This window comes from Myotis nattereri (genome assembly GCF_964212035.1).
Source record: "Myotis nattereri genome assembly, chromosome: 4".
Taxonomy (NCBI): domain Eukaryota; kingdom Metazoa; phylum Chordata; class Mammalia; order Chiroptera; family Vespertilionidae; genus Myotis; species Myotis nattereri.
The window spans coordinates 92,447,517-92,466,930 of record NC_138079.1 but is presented as its reverse complement, the minus strand read 5'-3'; the positions used below and the strand labels follow the sequence as shown (position 1 = coordinate 92,466,930).

General features: G+C 46.3%; 1 protein-coding gene across 2 annotated transcripts in view; it reads left to right on the top strand.

Moving 5' to 3' along the window:
* The first annotated feature begins 493 nt into the window (after window positions 1–493).
* SHISA9 (shisa family member 9) overlaps window positions 494–19,414 on the top strand; it is a 282,387-nt gene continuing 263,466 nt past the window's right edge. For both annotated transcript variants that reach the window (XM_081089505.1, XM_081089504.1), the window contains exons 1-2: window positions 494–1,071; window positions 12,710–12,837. In XM_081089505.1, the coding sequence (XP_080945631.1) occupies window positions 509–1,071; window positions 12,710–12,837 (691 nt within the window). In that variant the 5' untranslated portion in view covers window positions 494–508. The remainder of the gene's footprint in view (window positions 1,072–12,709; window positions 12,838–19,414) is intronic.

Below are 19,414 nucleotides of genomic sequence, written 5' to 3'. Positions count from 1 at the left end.
CCGCCTCCCCACCCCGCGCCTCCTCTGCCCGCCCTCCTTCCCCTCCTCCTTCTCTCCTGGCCTCCCTTCATTCCACAAGTGTTGCTTCGCTCTCTCCAGCGCACTTGGCGAGCCGAAGAGGTGAGAAGGATCCTGCGAGCGGGCGCGGGGCAGCGAGTCCAGAGCCGCCGGCCGAGGGACTGACTCTCCCCTGCGCTCCAGCCCCCGCCTCTCCCCGAAGCCAGCCGGACCTGCACCCCGCGCTTGCCCCCGCTCCTCCTCCCCCCGCCCAGCCCCGCGCGCTCCTCCCCGGCCAGCCCCTTGGCGCGCGGCGCGCTGGAGGCGAACACGGGCTGAGCCGAGCGCCGCGGCCGCCGACCACCGAGCGCCCCGTGCCGTTCCCTGCATGTGCGGCCCGCGGCGGCTCCCAGCCCCCGGCAGCAGCCTCGGCAGCTTCGGCCGCGCTTCGAGAGGCGGCTGCAGCGGCTCCAGCGGCGGCCAAACGGCCGAGCCCGGGCTGGGAGACACGATGCGCCGCGTCCTTCGGCTGCTCCTCGGCTGCTTCCTCACCGAGCTGTGCGCCCGCGTGTGCCGGGCGCAGGAGCGAGCGGGGCACGGGCAGCTGGCGCAGCTGGGTGGCGTGCTGGTGCTGACGGGGGGCAACCGCTCCGGGGCCGCCTCCGGGGAGGCCGGGGAAGGCGCGGGTGTCTCGGACGCGCCCCCGACCCGGGCGCCCACGCCGGACTTCTGCCGGGGTTACTTCGATGTCATGGGCCAGTGGGACCCGCCGTTCAACTGCAGCTCGGGCGACTTCATCTTCTGCTGCGGGACTTGTGGCTTCCGGTTCTGCTGCACGTTTAAGAAGCGGCGCCTGAACCAGAGCACCTGCACCAACTACGACACTCCGCTCTGGCTCAACACCGGCAAGCCCCCGGCGCGCAAGGACGACCCCCTGCACGACCCCACCAAGGACAAGACCAACCTGATCGTTTACATCATCTGCGGGGTGGTGGCCGTCATGGTGCTCGTAGGCATCTTCACCAAGCTAGGACTGGAGAAAGCGCACCGACCCCAAAGGGAGCACATGTCCAGGTGGGCTGCCTCCCCCTCGCTCTCCCCTCCCAGCCCCGCGCTCCCTCCTCTCCCCTTCCACCTTCCCTAAGCAATGGCGCCCCCCCCCCCCCCCCCGCTCTCTGCTGAGGGATGTCACCGGGAAACCAACTTGGATTCGGAGAGGGGGAGCTGGGCTCCGCACAGGTGTGGACAAGAGCGTGTGTGTGTGTGTGTGTGTGGGGGGGGGGGTGGGGCGGAGGGTCTCTCCCTTCCCTCACTGTCTTGCCGCGCCCCCTCCCCGCGCGGAAGATTGCAGCGGACTTGAGGCACACAGCTGGGAGCCCTTGGCCTCCAAGTCTCTGGTTTTAGGGAGCGGTCCACCTTCGGGTTCCAAATACTAGATAAACAGGGGCCGGCGGGCGAGCCGGAAAGGGAAGGGGTGTGTGTGAGAGCCGGAGCGCGCGTGTGTGAGGGAAGGAGGAGGGAAAGATGTGTGTGCCGCCAGCAACTAGTACGGCTCGGGAAAAGGAGGCGAGGGGGGCGGAGAGCCAAGGGAGGGCGAGAACAAAAGCCTTGTTCGGAGCGGCCGCCTGGCTTTCCCAGAGCTGCAAGGTCCTTGGCATCGGGAACTTGCTGCCTCTACGGTCTCCCCTCTGCCCTCCCCAACTCCCTGGCTCCGCTTCCCCGTCGCCACCTCTCCCTGTACCCACAGCTCGAGCTGGCGTGCACTTCAAAGGCAGGAGCCCCCGCCCGGCGCGGATACTACCCCCCTCCCTGCCACCCTGATTCGCCAACTTTCCCGTTTGCCTCATTCATTATGCAAGTCCCAGCACGAGGAAGTCGCAGCAGATGGAAGGAGGCATTTGGGGATTAATGGAGCTATTTGCCTTTTGCTTGTTTTATAAGTGTCCAAATTGATTCGCACAACCCAGTAACTTTGGAGGCGAGGACGCAGCTGCGAGGACGCTGCCCGGTACCCGGGAGAGGCCCGGGGTTGGTGTGAGGTCCGGGCAGGTGGGGTTGGAGAGCGACAGGCGGCCTGCGCACTGCTGGATGGCTGGGCGCACGCTCCGTCCTCTTTTCGAATATGGGTAACGGAGTTGCCACGTATCTCTCCCGCCCCCCCCCCCCCAACACACACACAGACACATGCACACACACGCACACCCCACACCTCCGCCGGGGACCTGTGTGTGCGCGTGTGTGTGCACGCGCTCGGGGAGCCTGCCTAAAAAAATCTGAACAAAGAGCCCCAGCAAAAACAGGCGAAGGAACAGCACCACCTCACTAGTAATTATTTTCGATTTATACGAAGAGTATCCGATGACTTTTTTTTTTCTTCCAGAGGGGAGGACTTTGCGGGGATGGGGGCGGTGGGAGAAGTGAAGAAGTTCCTCCGGGTTTGGGTCAGCAGGGAGGTGTGGTGAGGGCTTGAGGAACAGAAGTAAGCTTGGAGGGGATGCTGACCTACCCAAAGAGTAAAGCGCTGGCCCCGCCCACCTCCTGCAACCCCAAGGTGCCCCGTCACCAACCCCATTGGCCCGGTGGTTTCACTCCCCTGCGGTGCCCGCCATCGCTGTGGATTCTGAGGTCTGCGTTAAGGTGAGGGTGAGATGCGCAGGCAGGACTGCGGCAGCGGTGTCGCCCTGGTAGCAAGAGATTCTCCCAGGGATAGGTAGGCTGCCTTGCAGATTCGGGTGAATTCCTCTGCTGAAATCTCCACCGAGCCCTTTCCTTGCAAACCTGCGCTTCAAGGAGCCCTCCTCAGTGTTGGCGGGGAGGGTGAGAGGGGTGGGGGAGAGGGGTAGGCGGAGAGGGAACAGGGAGGAGGCAAAGTGGGAGAGGAGCTAACCTTTGGGCACCTCTGGGAGGAAGTGACACTAGCTTCAGCCCCTCTTTGATCTGTGCTTTCCTGTTGAGACCCAGCTCCACTAGGTGCCTTAGCGCCCAGCAGGGACTCAACTTCCTTGTCCAGCACCCTTGCAGCTCTGCGAGGGGGCAAAAGGATCACTCCCGCTCAGTGTGTAGCTGCCACATTCTTCTGCTGGTATCAGGAAACGTCTGCTGGGAGGTGGAATCGAGGGGTACCCAGTCTTCTGTAACAGCCTGAATACAAGCGCTCCCTGTGGTATATACATTTTGGGAATTCCAGAATGGCAAGCAAGTGCATACACCTGAAGAGAAAGAAGAGTTGATTTTTTTTTTCTTTCTGGCAGCTTCCCAGGTGTGGTTTTCAACCTTGGCTGCTGTTTAGGTTCACCTGGAATGCTATTAAAAAAAAAAATCCCTACCCTGGGCCTCTCCCTAGATAGACTATTTAAATCAAAATCTTTACGGGAAGGACCTGAGTGTCTGTACATTGGTAAAGCGCTCGGGGCTCTACAGTGTTCTTTCTGCCGATCGTTGCTAAGGAATAGGCAGTCACATTTGCTCAGTGCAGCTCTGGGTTCTGAGTGCCCAGCACCGCTCTAGGGTGTGTGTGTGTGTGTGTGTGTGTGTGTGTGTGTGTGTGTGTACATCCCTATAGTGCTCACAGTTAGCCTGTGAGACAGGTGCTATTCTGATTCCCACTTACAAAGTTGGGTGGCTTGCCCAAGGTCACACAGTTGCAAAATTGTGCAATATCTACTCACTCCCCTGGTTCCCATTGTGTCAGGGACAGATGTGTTCAGGTGGGGTGAGCATCAGAGTGTGAGGGAGCTTCCTAAAAGCACATTCTTGAGATCTACCCCGAGAGAGTCTGAATCAAGAAGTCTGGGATGCCCCCCTCCCCCCAAATCTGCATTTAACCAACCCACCCCACACTTTGAGAAAGACTGGTCTTGGGTTTAGGAATCTTTTACAAGGGATAAATGAATCAACCCAAGGTGGCTCCCTTATTTGCATTCTGTTGCTTGTTTTTTGCATGTATGTAGCCTTAATATGTATTTCTGTGGTGCTGCGGCTGCCCCAAGTCCCGTCCCCCCTCCCCCAAATGCACCTTGGGCTGCTTATGCAGGGAATCATTTTTAGTCCCAGCCATGGGCTCATTAGCTTGCAGGGGCTCAGGGATGCTTGGGTGGGGCAGACATGCCAAGCTTGGCACCAGCAGGTGGCTTCCAGGTGAAATTAATGTGCTGGCCGCAGCCTCTTAATTAGTTCTCTCTCGGGCTGTGAGGGTCACTGAAATGAGGGGTCTGTTCTCATCTCATCTCATCTATAAGCACCTCCCCCTCAAAGACTAGAACACATCGCTGCTCCCATGTCACAAACTGCTCCTGGTGGCCAGCACGCTTGTGTTTTCCCAGAAGAGGCCTCTGTGATGTCAGTTTTTAGGCCCATAGTCCTGGGCACATTGCCTGCTTGCTTCTGGGCTGATTAGGACTGGAAGCAGGAGAAAGATAGTAATTTCAGGAGGGGTGCTTTGCACTCGATTTTGTAAGAACTGTACAGATGCTCATTCAGCAGCTGTAACAGCAGCTACATTCAACCACTATTTATTGGGAAGAGTGGCTGCAAGTGGCCAGCTATGGTTACCCAACCACGCAGACATGTTTTGTTTGGTCTGCAAAATATTTCTATTTATGTACTTTTATATTTTTAAAGTTTTTCTTAATTTTTTTAAAATGGTGAAACATTTTAAACCTACAAAAACTTGAAAGACGAATCAAAAGGAACTTCAGGAGGCCCTTTATCTAGACCAGGGTTTCTCATGCTCGGCACAACCGGCACTGGGGGCTGGATAATTCTTTGTTGTGGGGCTGTTCTGTGCCCTGCAGGATGTTTGGCAGCATCCTTGGACTCTACCCACTAGATGCCAGTAGCACCCACTGCACAACCCAGTCATGACAGTAAAACACACCCTCAGACATAGTCAAATGTCATGTAGGGGCAGACTCAACCCCCGCTGAGAACTACTAATCTAGACTGAACACTTATTAGTATTTTGTCATATTTGCTTTATGGTTAATCTCTTTCTCTTCAAATATTCCTTTCTTTTTCCCTCTCTCTCTACACCACCCCCCTTTCCCGTTTGTTTTATGGCTGAAGCATTTGAAAATGAGTTGCAGACGGGGCACTTTGTTCCTAAATATTTCAGCATGGAGCTCCTAAGGAGGAGGACATTTTCTCACATAACAATTCCAGTATCACAACCAAGAAAAACAACGAAAAAACCCATAATATCATCAAATATCCAATCATATTAAAATTTTCCCAGTCATACTAAAATATGTCTTTTAGACTTTGGTGTTTCAAACCACGATCCAGTCAAGGCTCATTGAATTGGCTGTGAAATCTCTTTAGTCTCTAGTATATAGGTTGTTTTAAAACCAACTTAGAACCAATTTTCAATGCTTAAAACCCCGGATATGTCACACAGAAATCCAGATTTCTGATTTCTCTTGAGAAATGGGTAGGTCTGGCCATTCTGGATGTGCATTTTCCCATGGCAACTATTGGTTGTTGCGGAGGGGTGATTACCCCATTTAGGAAGGTCTCCGATTCACCTCAGTAGCCACTCCCACCCAGTTCACTTAGTGGTGTGACCTGCAGTCCCTGGAGAGGCAGTCAGGCTGATCGTAGCAGCATGGCTCAAGTCAGAGGGCCCCATGTTCAATGCCAGCTTGGCTACTTACTAGCTGTGTGGTCTCGGGAAAGTTACTTGACTTCTCTGAGTCTCAGGTTCTTGACTGTAAAATTCGATAATGATAATCTCTATGTAATAGGTTTGGGTGAGGATTCGTTGAGACCGAGTTTGGAAAGCTCTTAGCACAGGGCCTGTCCATATGGTCACTACTCGGCGACTATTACCCTTCTATAATCATCCTCGTTATTGGAGTTTTCTTTTTTGTTCTTAATATATTTTTATTGATTTCAGAGAGGAAGGGAGAGGGAGAGATAGAAACAACAATGATGAGAGAGAATCATTGATCAGCTGCTTTCTGCATGCCCCCAACTGTGCCCTTTACCGGAATCAAACCCAGGACCCTTCAGTCCACAGGCCGACACTCTATCCACTGAGCCAAACCCCCTAGGGCTTGGAGTTTTCTATCTCTTGTTTACTGAAAGGGATGAAGTTGTAGTCTGGAACTCAGTTCTAGCCTTTGCTCTGCTATGTCTATTTAGCTGTGTGACATTGGCCAAGTCTTGAAACTTCTCCAGATTTGCATTTAATCTTAGCAGGCGGGGGCAGGTTCAGAATAGGAGAGAAGATCTACCTGCAACTACAAAAATGCATTGCAGATTGTTGGCCTAGGTGATGTTGAAGAACCCTTGTTTTTGAAAAACCTGGTTTTGCTAGTTTGCCATAAGCTTGTGTGTAAATTCTCATTTACTTTCATGTCGCTCCCCAGGGAGGTAGGTCCTATGTCGATCTGCCTTTTAAGAGGCACAGCTTGCTTTCCAAGAGGGTGAACAAGCCCCTGGTGCATAGTGGGGTTGGACTGGACTTCAAACTCAGTGTGTGGCCAGAGCACAGGTCCTTGACCACTGGGCTGCACTGCCTTAGAGCACAAACATGCAGGACTTCAGGCTGCTCAGATCACAGAGAAGTACTTGATGCTCTAGAGATCCCAAACATGCATCCGAGCCAGTTCAAGGAGCCACTGTAAGATCAAGGCTAGCAATGTGTTCTGCGTGTGCCCTTGGCAGGGCCAGCCCTCTTGGAGGAAGTACTGATGAGAAATGACCTTGGGGGCAGGAACGCATGTTTGAAGCTCTCTACACTTGAAACCAGTGGGGAACACGTGGCATTATTTTGCCTCCCTTCAAACAGAATTAGGAATCCAAGTACAGAGCACAGTGTCCTGTGTATATTTGAAACATACCTCAGAAGAGCCGGAGTCCCTTGCAAAGAAATGGCATCAAGTGATAAATATCCCTCCTGCCCTTGACTTTTCTAACTTCCCTTCAACTTTCCCTTCTTCCTCCTTTTGTGGTTACCCTATGGCTTCCACCAGCTCCCCAGGCTGGAGAGGGCCATGCAGGTAAATACTGATCACAGAGAAGCCTCCACGTTATTTTTCCTTGCAGGGCACGGTTGCTTCTCTTTGGGCCCTAAGTTCTTGCACTTGAAAAATCACCGTCCTTGGGGTAAAGTTGACACAATAAAATGCACATGCTTTAAGTTTATAGTTGGATGAGCTTTGACAGATGTCTACGGTGTGTAACCACTATTCCAGAAAGTTATCTCATGCCCATGGCTCTTGCATTCTTGAAAAATAAATGATGCTTCTGGGGCAAGAGGAAATACTCAGGAATCCTATTCAAGTGTTTAAGTGTCAGAACATAATTTAGACCCTAAAGACCCCCTCGACGCTATGAAGCAAGAAGCTGGGACTCTGAGCTCTGTTCCACTGCAACTGAAAAGAAAAGAGATGCAGCATTTTTTGGTTATTGTTGTTCCTTAAATAGGCCAAGCTCATTGCCACTTGGGCTTGGCTCAAATCCTCTATCTGTTGGACTTCACATGGCTGGCCCCTCCTGATCGTTCAGGTCTCAGCTCAAACATCACCTTTGAGAAGCTGTCTCTGACCACCCAGGCGTAGTTACTGCTGTCCCTCGCCCCCGCTGCCCATCTTTTAGTGTTACTTGCTTTATTTCACATTACGGTCTAAAATTACTAATTTACTGTTTTACTAGTTTATTATCTGTCCTTCCATTACTCTCCATAAGGAGTGCAAGGACACTAACAGTCTTTTCTCTGGTCCATCCTGAGTGTCTAGAACAGTATCTGGTGCAGAACAGTATCTGGTTTCTAAACATCCTGGTTTATATGACCCTAGATGCCCAGTGCACAAAATTTGTGCACGTGGGGGCAGGGGTCCTTCAGCCTAGTCTGTGCCCTCTCACAGTCCGGGACCCCTTGCTCCTTACCATCGCCCGCAGCAGAGGCAGGAGAGACTCCCGCCACCACTGCTGCGCTCACCACCCATGAGCCCGGCTTCTGGCTGAGCTGTGCTCCCCCTGTGGGAGCCCACTGACCACCAGGGGGCAGCTCCTGTGTTGAGCATCTGTCCCCTGGTTATCAGTTCGCATCATAGTGACCTGCCGTTCAGTCGATTTGCATATTAGGGTTTTATTATATAGGATAAGAAAGTAGTTCTCATTCATTCATTCATTCATTCATTTGCTTATTCATATATTCATTCAGTAGTATTTATTGAGTACTAATGGTATACACACCACTGTGTTGAGAGCTATCATAGAATAGTTAACAGTACAGACACAATCCCTGCCCCCACAGAGCTAACAGTCAAATGGCAGGAGACAGGTCACACACAAGTAAATCTACAAGTAAATTGATACTAAGTTGAACCTCATGAAATTGCCAATATTCAATCAACTTTGACCTCAAAAATGGCAATATTTCAACATAATTGTTCTGTGGTAGTTTCTCCCACAAGGTACCTGCATTAGCCAGGGTTCTCCAGAGAAACAGAACCTACAGTAGTTACACATAAAGAGATTTCTTATATGGAACTGCCATTGACAAGTCCAAAATCTGAAGAGCCAAGGTCCCCAACGGTTTGAGTCTGAAGACCTGCTGTAGTCCCAGGAGGAGCCTACGTCTCAATTTGAAGGGAACATTCTCTCTTACTCTGTAGGGCCAGCCTTTTGTTCTATTCATGCCTTCAACTGATTGGGTAAGGCCGACCTACATTATGGAGGGCAATCTGCTTGACTCACTCTACCAATTTAAATGTTAATCTCATTCAAAGGCACACTCTCAGACACATCCAGAATAAAGTTTGACCAAATATTTGGGCACCCCATGGCCCCGTTATGTTGACCCATACAATTTACCACTACAGTACCTTTAGGATCTTGCTACTCAGAGGGTGGCCTGTGGACCGGTAGCATCGCCATTACCTGGGAGCCTGAGCAGAATCTCAGATCCGGCCTTGGACTTATTGAAACATAATCTGCATTTGAAAAGTTCCCTAGGTAATACTAATGCACATTTAAGTTTGAAAAGCACCCAGACTCGATGCCACAAATAATTGCCAAATGTTTGGGCATTTGGCTTGCAGCACATGGTTGGTTCCTGCCATTGTCTAATTCATTAAATTTTTTGACACATCCCTATTTATAACATGCTTTTAAAAGCACGCATCCCAATATATGACACATTTGTTTTATCTATACACCTACCAGTGAACAATTATTAGGTACATTATAAAGCATACAAAGGACAGAGACTTTAAAATGAGTTGAAGGTGAAATAAATAATTTTAAATTTGTCACTAATCATGATGACTTCCTGCAGTCTTTAGCTATGATCTCAAAGCATGATACACATGGAGGATGAAGTTCATCACTAATAAATAAATCCATATTTTGATTATTTCTCATGAGAGTTTTAATTATTTTGGGCTGACTTCATTTTGATCTGAACAGACCATCATTATTTTAACCCTGTGAGAAGCTGTTGACAAGCGGGGAAGATTCAACTCTATTATTTTCTTGTACGTTGCTTTATCAGTATTTTTTTCAGGCTTCGGTTTTGTTGAGAGGGATATTTTAAAGCAACATGTCTCTTTAGTGATGGTTAGCTTAGTTAAAACTATATAATTTGGCCCAGCTGGTGTGGCTCTATGGTTGAGCATCAATGTCAATCCGTGAACCAGGAGGTCACTGTTTGACTTCTGGTCAGGGCATATGCCTGGGTTTTGGGCTCAATCCCTACTAGGGGGCATGCAGGAGGCAGCCGGTCAATGATTCTCTCTTGTCATTGATGTTTCTACCCCTCTCGTTCTCTCCCTTCCTCTTTCTGAAATCAATAAAAAACATTAAAAAACTAGATAATTTATTTGCATATCCCCTTTAGAGGTGCACAAACTGCAATGCAGGCGTTTGCCTCATTTGGTCCAAGATTCCTGATTCTCACCACCTGATGTGGGCATGTCAACGGAGGGCACCAGCATCAACACACATATCAGATGGATTTCTCATTTCTAATAACTTACCAAATAGATTTCTCATTTTAAAGACCATATATAGAGATTCTCATATTTCCTCTCCCCATGCCAAACCATTTTCTGCAGTCCCTGGACCCTGGAGTAGGGGAACTATGCCTTGAAGACCCCTTGTCCAGGACAGGGAGATCTCTAAGAATCCTTGTCTCTGCTGCATGCTCTGGGAAGGGCTGCCTTGGGGAAAAGTGTCCTTGGGGCTGGATTTTCATGAGTTTTGGCTTTCAGGAGAAGCCCAGGGGATCTGCAGATGGCCAAGTTCACGGTACCTGTCCTGATTATTACTTTGCTATCCTCTTGAAAGCCTGAGTACCTTGGAATTCTGGGGTGGGGGGCGAGGGGGGGGGGCGGTGGGGACTCTTTAGAGAATCTGGTGAAAGCGATGGCTTCTTGTTCCAGAACAATGCACACATACAATTTCCATTCAATTCCAGAAGGGTACAGAATTCCCCTGAAGCTCATGATGAACCTGTTTAGAAGTGAAAAGGCCAAATTAGGTTTGGGAGACATCTGCTCTTTGTCTCAAAGGTTCCTACACTGCAGCCCCTTTCCATTTCAGATCCTGGCCACTGCACAGAGGTGAGAAAGGGCCTGCACTTTGATTTCAAGACACTCAGATTTGCATCCTAGTCCTCTGGTGATTAGCTGGGTTAACTTGGGCAGTTTTTTTATTCTGTAAAGTGGGTTTAATCATCCTCACCTTGTAATACTCTCCCCCTTGTTTGCCACCAGCTTTGTTGACCTTGTTTGTTCCTTAGGTAACCGAACTCTTTCCTGTCTCGGGGCCTTTGTGTTTGCTGCTCCCTCTGCCTGGAATGTTTTTTTTATTTGAATCTTTTTGTGACCAACTCATTTGCACCATTCAAGGCTCAACTCAAATGTTACCTCCTCAGAAAGTCTTTTCCTGGTCACCCCATCTCTCTCTCTCTCTCTCTCTCTCTCTCTCTCTCTCTCTCTCTCTCTCTCTCTCTCTTCCCCTCCCTCTCAGTTAATTTAGAATTTTTTTTTAAAGTGTGCAATTCAGTGGTTTTTAGTATATTCACAAAGTTGAGGAAACATCACCACTATCTAATTCTAGAACACTTCCATCACCCTAAAAAGAAACCCCTCACTTATTAGCAGTCACTTCCCATGTCCCATAAAATCCACCATCTTAACCATTTTAAGTTGTACAATTTAGTGCTTTTTCATATCTGACCATCACAACTCTCACATTCCCGAACCTTTTATTACTCCCAGCAGAAACTCCATATAGAACAGTCACTCCTCAATCCTCTCTCCCTCATCTACTGGCAACCACCAATCTCTCTGTCTATAGATTTGCTTATTCTGAACATTTCACGTAAATGAAATGATACAATATGTGGCTTTTTGTGTCTGGCTTCTCTCACTTGAGTATAATGTTTCCAAGTTGCATTCATGTTGTTGCAGATATCAGTACTTCATTCCCTTTTCATGGCTGAATAATATTCCACTCCATATAACCCGTTTTGCTTAGTCATTCATCACTTGATTTGGGTTGGCTCTGTTTTTGGGCCATTGTGAATAATGCTGCCAAAGCACCAGTTTTTCTGGATCATGTTATACTTTTATTTATTTAATTTTTGTAGCCCGTGTATATTTATTTAACACATATGCTTGTCTTCCATCCCCTAGAAAATAAGCACCAGGAGGCAGGGATCTTGTCTTTCTTGTATGCTGCTGTTTCCCCCGGGCCTTGGTTAGTGCCTGGCACAGAGTGGGCAATCAATATGTGTTGGATGAATGAATGAATGAATGAATGAATGAATGGAGCTATTGCTATTGTCTTGTTTCCTAGCAGACTCCATCTTTTCCTCTAGTTCATGTGGGACTCTTGCTGCGTTGACCTGAGTCTCTCTCACATCTGACCTTTTTCACCAGCTGCGGTCCCAGGCTGCGACCTTGGGGGAATGGTTGCCCTTGGGGGAATGGGACAATGGGAAGTGGAAGGCACCTGAAACTTTGCTGGGGCCCCAGGTTCTCTGTTTTCTCCCCATCCCCGACTACTGATTAAGAGGGGCACCAGCATGGGCTGTGTGCGGATTACACTACATCCTTCCCAGCTGCAGGAAAGCCCATGCACACAGTGTACAGGGCTGTGAATACAGATTCTCGTTCAAATCCCGGTGCTACAGCTTACTGGCTGTGTGACCTTGAGCAGGTTAATTCACCTCTCTGAGCCTTGGTTTACTTACCTACAAAGAAGGAGTAATGATCCTCATAAGGTGTTCATAGGCTGCTTAGTTGAATAAAGGCATGTAACGTGATTAGCATGGTGCCTGGCTTATAGTCAGTGCTCAATGAATGTTATTTGTTACTAATAGTGGGCCATTGCTGTACATGAAGTGTTGGCATCTCGTATTGGATATAAGGGGAGACTCAGTCTATGGGGTGCAGATATATGACATATATTCATCACTTGGTCCTCTCAACAACGCTGTGAAGTAGCTGATACTGCCATTACTACACAGCTGTTGGGGGAAGCACGTGAGCCGTTCTGCATGAAGTCCGATGTACCCTCTAATTGCCCTGCTCTTATCTACTTACTTGTGTCTCTCTCCCCCCACCCCTATCTCTAACCAGAATGGCGGCTCCATGCAGTGAGGGGCCTTGTCTTCTGTTCGCAAGCACAGCGCTCGGAGCACAGCAGATGCCAGTTGTTGTATTTTGAATGAACAGACTTTAATTCTTCCCTCTTTCAGGGCCCTTGCAGATGTCATGAGGCCGCAGGGCCACTGCAACACCGACCACATGGAGAGGGACCTCAACATCGTGGTCCACGTGCAGCATTATGAGAACATGGATACCAGGACCCCCATAAATAATCTTCGTAAGTAGCGCTGCGCGATCCATTTCCAGTCCCACGTGGTGACCAAGGCAGTAGTCACCCTTCCAGATTTCCTGGTGTGTGTTTGGGTCCATTAAGAGCTCCTCTTCATTGATTAGTTAGAAGTTTGATTTCATCTCTCCTGAATGAAGCTGTGTGTGGCATCCTCAGAGTTTACTTAGTTGGTTTCTCTGTGAAAGAGTGATTCACTTGGTTGAGTGCTCAGGCTTGGTTCTTCTGTTAATTAATAGACCACTTGGTGGGCTCATCTTGGTTGGGTACTTAGTTAACCAATGGATTACTTGGCTGGCTCATCTTAGGTAGTTAATCTGTTAGCCAATGACCCATTTTGCTGGTTCATCTTCTGTTAAAATCCCTGGGTAATTTGCTACGCGATGGTCCATTTGCTTTTTTGTCTGCCTCCTAAGGTAGACCAGTTGCGACTTTTAGGTTTTATACTGTTTTCAATGAACAGATACTAGTTCAGAAGAATTAGATCTATTTTTCATAAAACTAGAGTTTCATAAAAATAATCCACAAACTACTTTGTGTGTGTGTGTTTGCGTGTGTGCATGCTCATGTACATGTGTGTGCTGGGAGTTGTAGTTCTGTTGTGTAGGGGTGTGTATGTGTGATTCAACAGTAGCAGATTCCATTCTGTTGTTCTTTCAAGACAAGAAAAGCTGCACTTGTTATTGTGTTTTATTCTTTAGCGGATGGAGCCTACTTGGGGATCTTGGTATGCTCCTAAAGATTTTCTTCCCTCTCAAAGGTCTGTATATACAACATACATTATGGATTTGATACACTGACTAATGGGAGTGGGGAAAAATAGGATTGTTTAATTTTTTGACAATAGTGTACTATCATGGTTATTCCTAGCAATTATGCTTTCAAGTAACCGCCTCCCCCCCCCTCCCCCCACCACCACACACACATTAAAGTAATGCAGAGGCTTTGGTTTAAAATAAACGCCAGACCATTTAGAGGATGCATTTAGTTGTGGCTGGAGGTTCTTAAAAACAAAAATGGTTCTGTCATTGAAAATCTTATAGCCTGGGCTGCCTTCGCTGAAGCTCTGCTAGGAGCTGCATTGGTGTTTTATTTGTTGAATCATAATTTAGGACTGTTTGGTTACAGATTTTTATTCTTGATGTGTAGAGGAATATGTCTGTGGAATTTGACATAGGTGAGGTGAATTCTCTGGTTCTGCATGGTGATAATTTTTCATGGCCTTGGAAATGTTACAGTACATTCACAAAATCAATGTTTACATGGTTTGAAAATGGATACCAAGTAGAATGTCTTAGGTTTCATTGTTTTAAATAATTCAACATTATTTATTCATGAATCAGGTCGTAAAATGGTATGAGAAAAGCCACATTTTAGAGCAAAATACACCAGCAGCTGGAAGTTTTATGATCACATCTCACAGCCGTAAAAGATATGTTATATTGCACAAACTCTGACATGGCAATTGCTGTGTCCAATTCTGGGTTCGATGGAAATGAAAGCATCCCTTTTAGATGGCACAGGAAATAAGTTGAACCTACTTGTCTGTGGATCCTGAACTTCATACGTGGGTGAATGTGATTATGGCGTAGAAAGAGCTGAAACGGGGCTGAGTACCTGGCTGTAAAAGGTGACTGTTAACAAGTTTCTCATAGGACATTTCAATCTTTAGGATGATTTTTGAATCAGCACTCACATGAAATAGCAAACTTATTGAAGTCATCCACATTTCATCATTCCATTAAGGGAAGGGCAGGACACATCAATGAATCTTGCTTAATAAGGGACTTTTATTTTAAAGTTGCACTGAAATAAATGATTGCTTAGAAATGTGTCTAGGCACTGAGTAATTCAAAAATTTCTTATAACAGGCTAACTTGGTTTATTTATAATTCTTGCTTTTAGTCTATATTTATGTCTCAGTAATCAGTGATCTTTTCTACTAAGAAAAAAATGTGTCTTGTAATATTCTACAGGATAGAACATAGGGCAGACTTTCCGGTATAATGTCACAAACATTGCATTCTCACAAGAATTACCACCAATGTTAATTTCATATAAATCTGCTGGGTTGATTCAATCCTTATTTCCTAGACTTCCAGGGACTATTTGGAAAATAAGATGCATATGGCTTTCCCACAGATTTACATTAACAAGTTTAATTTATATAACTAATCCAGTAGTTGGTAATAATGATAGGTTTTCTTATAATGCCTTTATCTTTTTATTGACTTGTAGAAGCTATTTACATATGATAGAAAAAGGAAACAATTTGCATGTTCAGAAGAAGGAGTGATTTTTTAGTTCATTAAGAGGATAGGAGTAGATGAGTTATATTTATCCGTTATTAGGGGTTCAAGAAGCTAACCACTAACCCGAGCTCACTTTGCATCATAGAGAGAACTATCAGAATAACTGGAGAGTAAGACCAGCTCTTGGTGCCAGAATTAGAATGCATTTATTGATTATAAAAGGATTTTTTTGGACATTATAGAAGCTACAGAGATTTACTATTACAAAAATGGCAAGAAAGATATGTCTGCTTGTGATACACCAAGAAGGGGACACATCATGCTACTTTCAAGGTGTTCTCACTAAGCATCCAAGTTACCAGATTTGACTGGGACCTCAATAGTCCCAACTTAAATATTTTCATTTCTATTCAATCACTCACTCAACATTGCTGTAAGAGAATATGTAATCATCTCCATCTATTTCTCCTCATCTTCTTAATACTAATGCCAGATCACTTTCTGGTCTTTCCCTTAAGTTTGGGCCAAGTGCTAAGAGAATCAAAAGTCAGTGTAGAAGTCTGGATATTTAGAAGGTGTGGGGAGTGGAGAAGGACTAGGGTGAAGTCAACTAGGGAAGAGAAAGCTTCAATTTGGGGACATTTTTGCCAGCCTTTTTTTTTTTTTTTTTTAATAAATTTCCTATGGTTGACTTTTCCTGTGATAGACAGGACTTGCCTCTTTATCTGAAGATGGATTTTTCTTCAGCCAATGCTGTTCATGTTCTTACCAGGCATTCAGTGACATTGCCTAAAAATATTTAGTCTGATAATCAAAAGGGCCTTGACCTCTTTGATGAACAGGATGTAGATTCAGATGAGATAGTGATTTTCTGCAAATGATCCTTGGCTTCTGTGTAATTATAGTTTGCTATTGAAGGCACACTCTGTCCTCAAGTGCTATGAATGGACTCTGTCTCCCCCATCCAGCCTCCCTGCCTGCCAATGACATCACCCACCCCCTTTGAGAGTGCAGAGTAAATACAGGTCCCCTCAGTCTCAAGGGTGGGAGATGTGAGTGAGGGACTATGGACACCAGGATACAACCTGCATCAACGTTTCTCAACTCCTTTGTGTGAATAGCACACTTTAAACTTTATTGATTGATGAGAGAGAGAGAGAGAGAGAGAGAGAGAGAGAGAGAGAGAGATTTGTTGTTCCACTTATGCATTCATTGGTGGATTCTTGTATGTGCCTTGACCTGAGATTGAACCTGCAACCTTGGTTTATCGGGATGATGCGCTAACCAACTGAGCTACCTGGCCAGGGCATCACACTTATTTTTTGAAATAAAATTTTAATTTTGAAATAATTTCATATTTACAGAAAACATGTAAAGAGAGTTCACAGAGTTCCGTATATTCCACAGCTTACATTACGAGGTACACCTGTGAAAATGAAGAAATCAATATGAGTACACTATTTTTAGCTGGAATGGAGATATTTGAATTCCACTCGTTTCTGCACTAATGTCTTCTTGCTGTTCCAGGATCCAATCCAGGATACTACATTATATTTAGTACAGCAAACTTGGTAGTAGAATTTTGGTTGTGCTGCATTGTTTAATGATGTAGTAAAGACGAGAAACACTACTAAACAAGGCAGCAGCAATTACAACGCCTTTATTGCCACCGTATAAAAGAGATGTCACCCAGTGTCTATAAAAGCATCCACATAAAATCATTCACCTGGCCAGTGTTGGAATGGGACCAGTGGTGTCGTGACTGTGCGCTCACTCATATACTCAGGGGACAGGCTCCATGATCGTAGGGTTGATGTTATACTGTTTATTTTACAGCATAATCTGAGCAAGTGAGACCTCACCCCAAACTGAGGAGAAATGCTGACTTGATATTTTAGGACACAGAATCCCATCAGAAAGACCAGGCTCTGAGTTCAGCCTCACCCCACCCCTACTCTGTCAGGATCATTCCCAGGTGGATTTACAAGGACCCAGATAAAAAGCAGACCCACAGTTAAGTTTCTGAAGATGTTGTACAACTTGTATCTAGGGCCAGATGAATTTTCCTTCTTTTGTCCGTATTTTTTGACTTTTGGAGAGACTGGTAGGAATATTTTCAAATATTGTTTTTTTTTTTAAATGGGGAGAATGTCCTAATCAGGAAAGGCAAAAGGGTAAATATCGATATGAGTATATAAGAGTAAAAATTATGTAAGATAGTGTAATAATAGTGTAATAGTAACTGTAATTTAGCATTCTAAACTCCCAACACATCGAATCTTCAAAACCTTATTAGGTTAGTACCATTATTTTTACCATCATAAGGATGGGAAACAGGCTCACAGTGGTTACATGGCTTATTCGAAGTTCATACAGATACTAAATGGTGGAGCTTGGATTTAAAGGGAGCAGGTGAGACCCCGAGGTTGGTGTCTGTAAACACTGTGCTCACACGACCTCTCTTTGTGGTACAGCTGTTTGCAAGATGCTGAGTGAGCCGAAAGATCTACCTGCGCGTCAGGAAAGGGCTGTTTCCAAAATACGCCCCAGGGTCCCTACTGTCTTGTGATGAATTCTCTCTCAGGAGGAACAAGAACTAACATTTATTGAGCATTTGCTACTTGCCGGGCATTGCCAGCTAAAGCTTTGAATGTATTAGCTCATTCATACACAAAACAACGCTCAAGCAGCCTGGCTCATTCCTACCGCAGGGCCTTTCCGCTTGCTGCCTACAGCGGCGTTCCCTTTCGGCCGCTCACCCCCATTGCCGCCTCGTGAGGGAGGACGTCCTTGTCCACCTCTGGCCACCAATTGCTCCCGATGTCCTGTTCTTTTCTTCATAACCTTTGTTCTCTCTGATATTGTCATACTCATTATTTATGCCTCTTCCACCACTGTGTAAACTTCCGGAGGACAAATGCTTTGTATTGTCACAGCTGCACCCCTTACGGCAGGAACTGGGCTGGCTCGTGGCAGCAGCTCCATAAATTTTTGTCCAATGAGTAAAAAAGGCCGTGGAAGAGGTATCATTATTCCTGTTTATGAAGGAGAAAACTGAGATTCATGGAAATTAAGGAAGGGATCTAACATGATGGCTGAGATTTACTTTAGGAATCTCCAGGAAAATATAACATCGAGGGGGATGGTAAATGAAACAAAATGAGGAAAATATTATTGCAGCTGGTGGCCAAATAGAATTATTCCGTTCTATCTTTGTGTATATTTAAAAATATCCACAAGAAGGTAAAATTTTTTTAATCAAAGAACTTGTCTATGATATCATAGTTAATAAATAGAGGAGCAGGATTCAAACCCAGGTCTGTCTGACTCCATAGCCTGGATGCACATGGGTTATCTTCTGGTGAATGCCCAGGCTCAGGAGGGGTAGGGATCAGGGACTTCAGTAGGTGGAGAAGAGATAGGAATCCCTATCTTTTCTGTCCTTAATTTGCTCAATCTCTGTGTCCTTCAGTTCATATGATCCAGAGAGAGAAACTGATGGGTTCTGACTGGCCAGTGGCCTGGCTTCCTCTGGATCAGCTGTCTGACCTTGGTCCAATCAGTTGGGTGGGGCGCAGACTCTCAGGACTACAGTGGGACAGGCTTTCCAACAAGGTCCTGCTTGAGTAGCACGTGGGCACAGAGGTTGCATCTGTTTCATTCACTCCTGTATCTCCAGTGCCTAGAAATTGCGGTGTTCAATGGATGTTTATTGAATGAACAAATGCATGCATGCATGAATGAAGCTCTAGCCAAGTTCCATAAGAAGCCTGGTGGAACTCATTAGCAGGACCTTGGGATTTTGAGTTTCAGGGAACTTGGCTAATTCTAACTCACAGGAGGCATTGACTCTCTTCTATGAAGCCTTAGCTACCAACACTCTTGTTTTTTTCCCCCCACAGTTGGGCAGGCTAGCTGTTCCATCTGAAGATCTCTGACTGTAATAGTTTTGGCCCACGGGTCAGTAAATTGTAAGATAAGTAAGAGTTAGGGGGAGGATCTGTACTGGATCAGCTAAATACATTTGTAGGTTCAGTGCAGTAGCCTGAATTGACTGTGCTTTTAGATCAAGAGTTCTGGTTTTCTCTTGAAGTATTCAGTGTCATAGGTGAGTCTCTGACATGTGGACAATGCTCACTAAATATGTCCAATATGTCTTTGAAATACTACAACAAGGGAATGAGAGATATGGGCTTTGGGGGTAGAAATAATGGGACTGGGTATCTTCTCTATCACCTATTAGCTGTGAAATTAATTCTCTGAGCCTCAATTTTCCATTCTATAAAAGGAGTAAAATAATGTTTCCCTTACAAGAT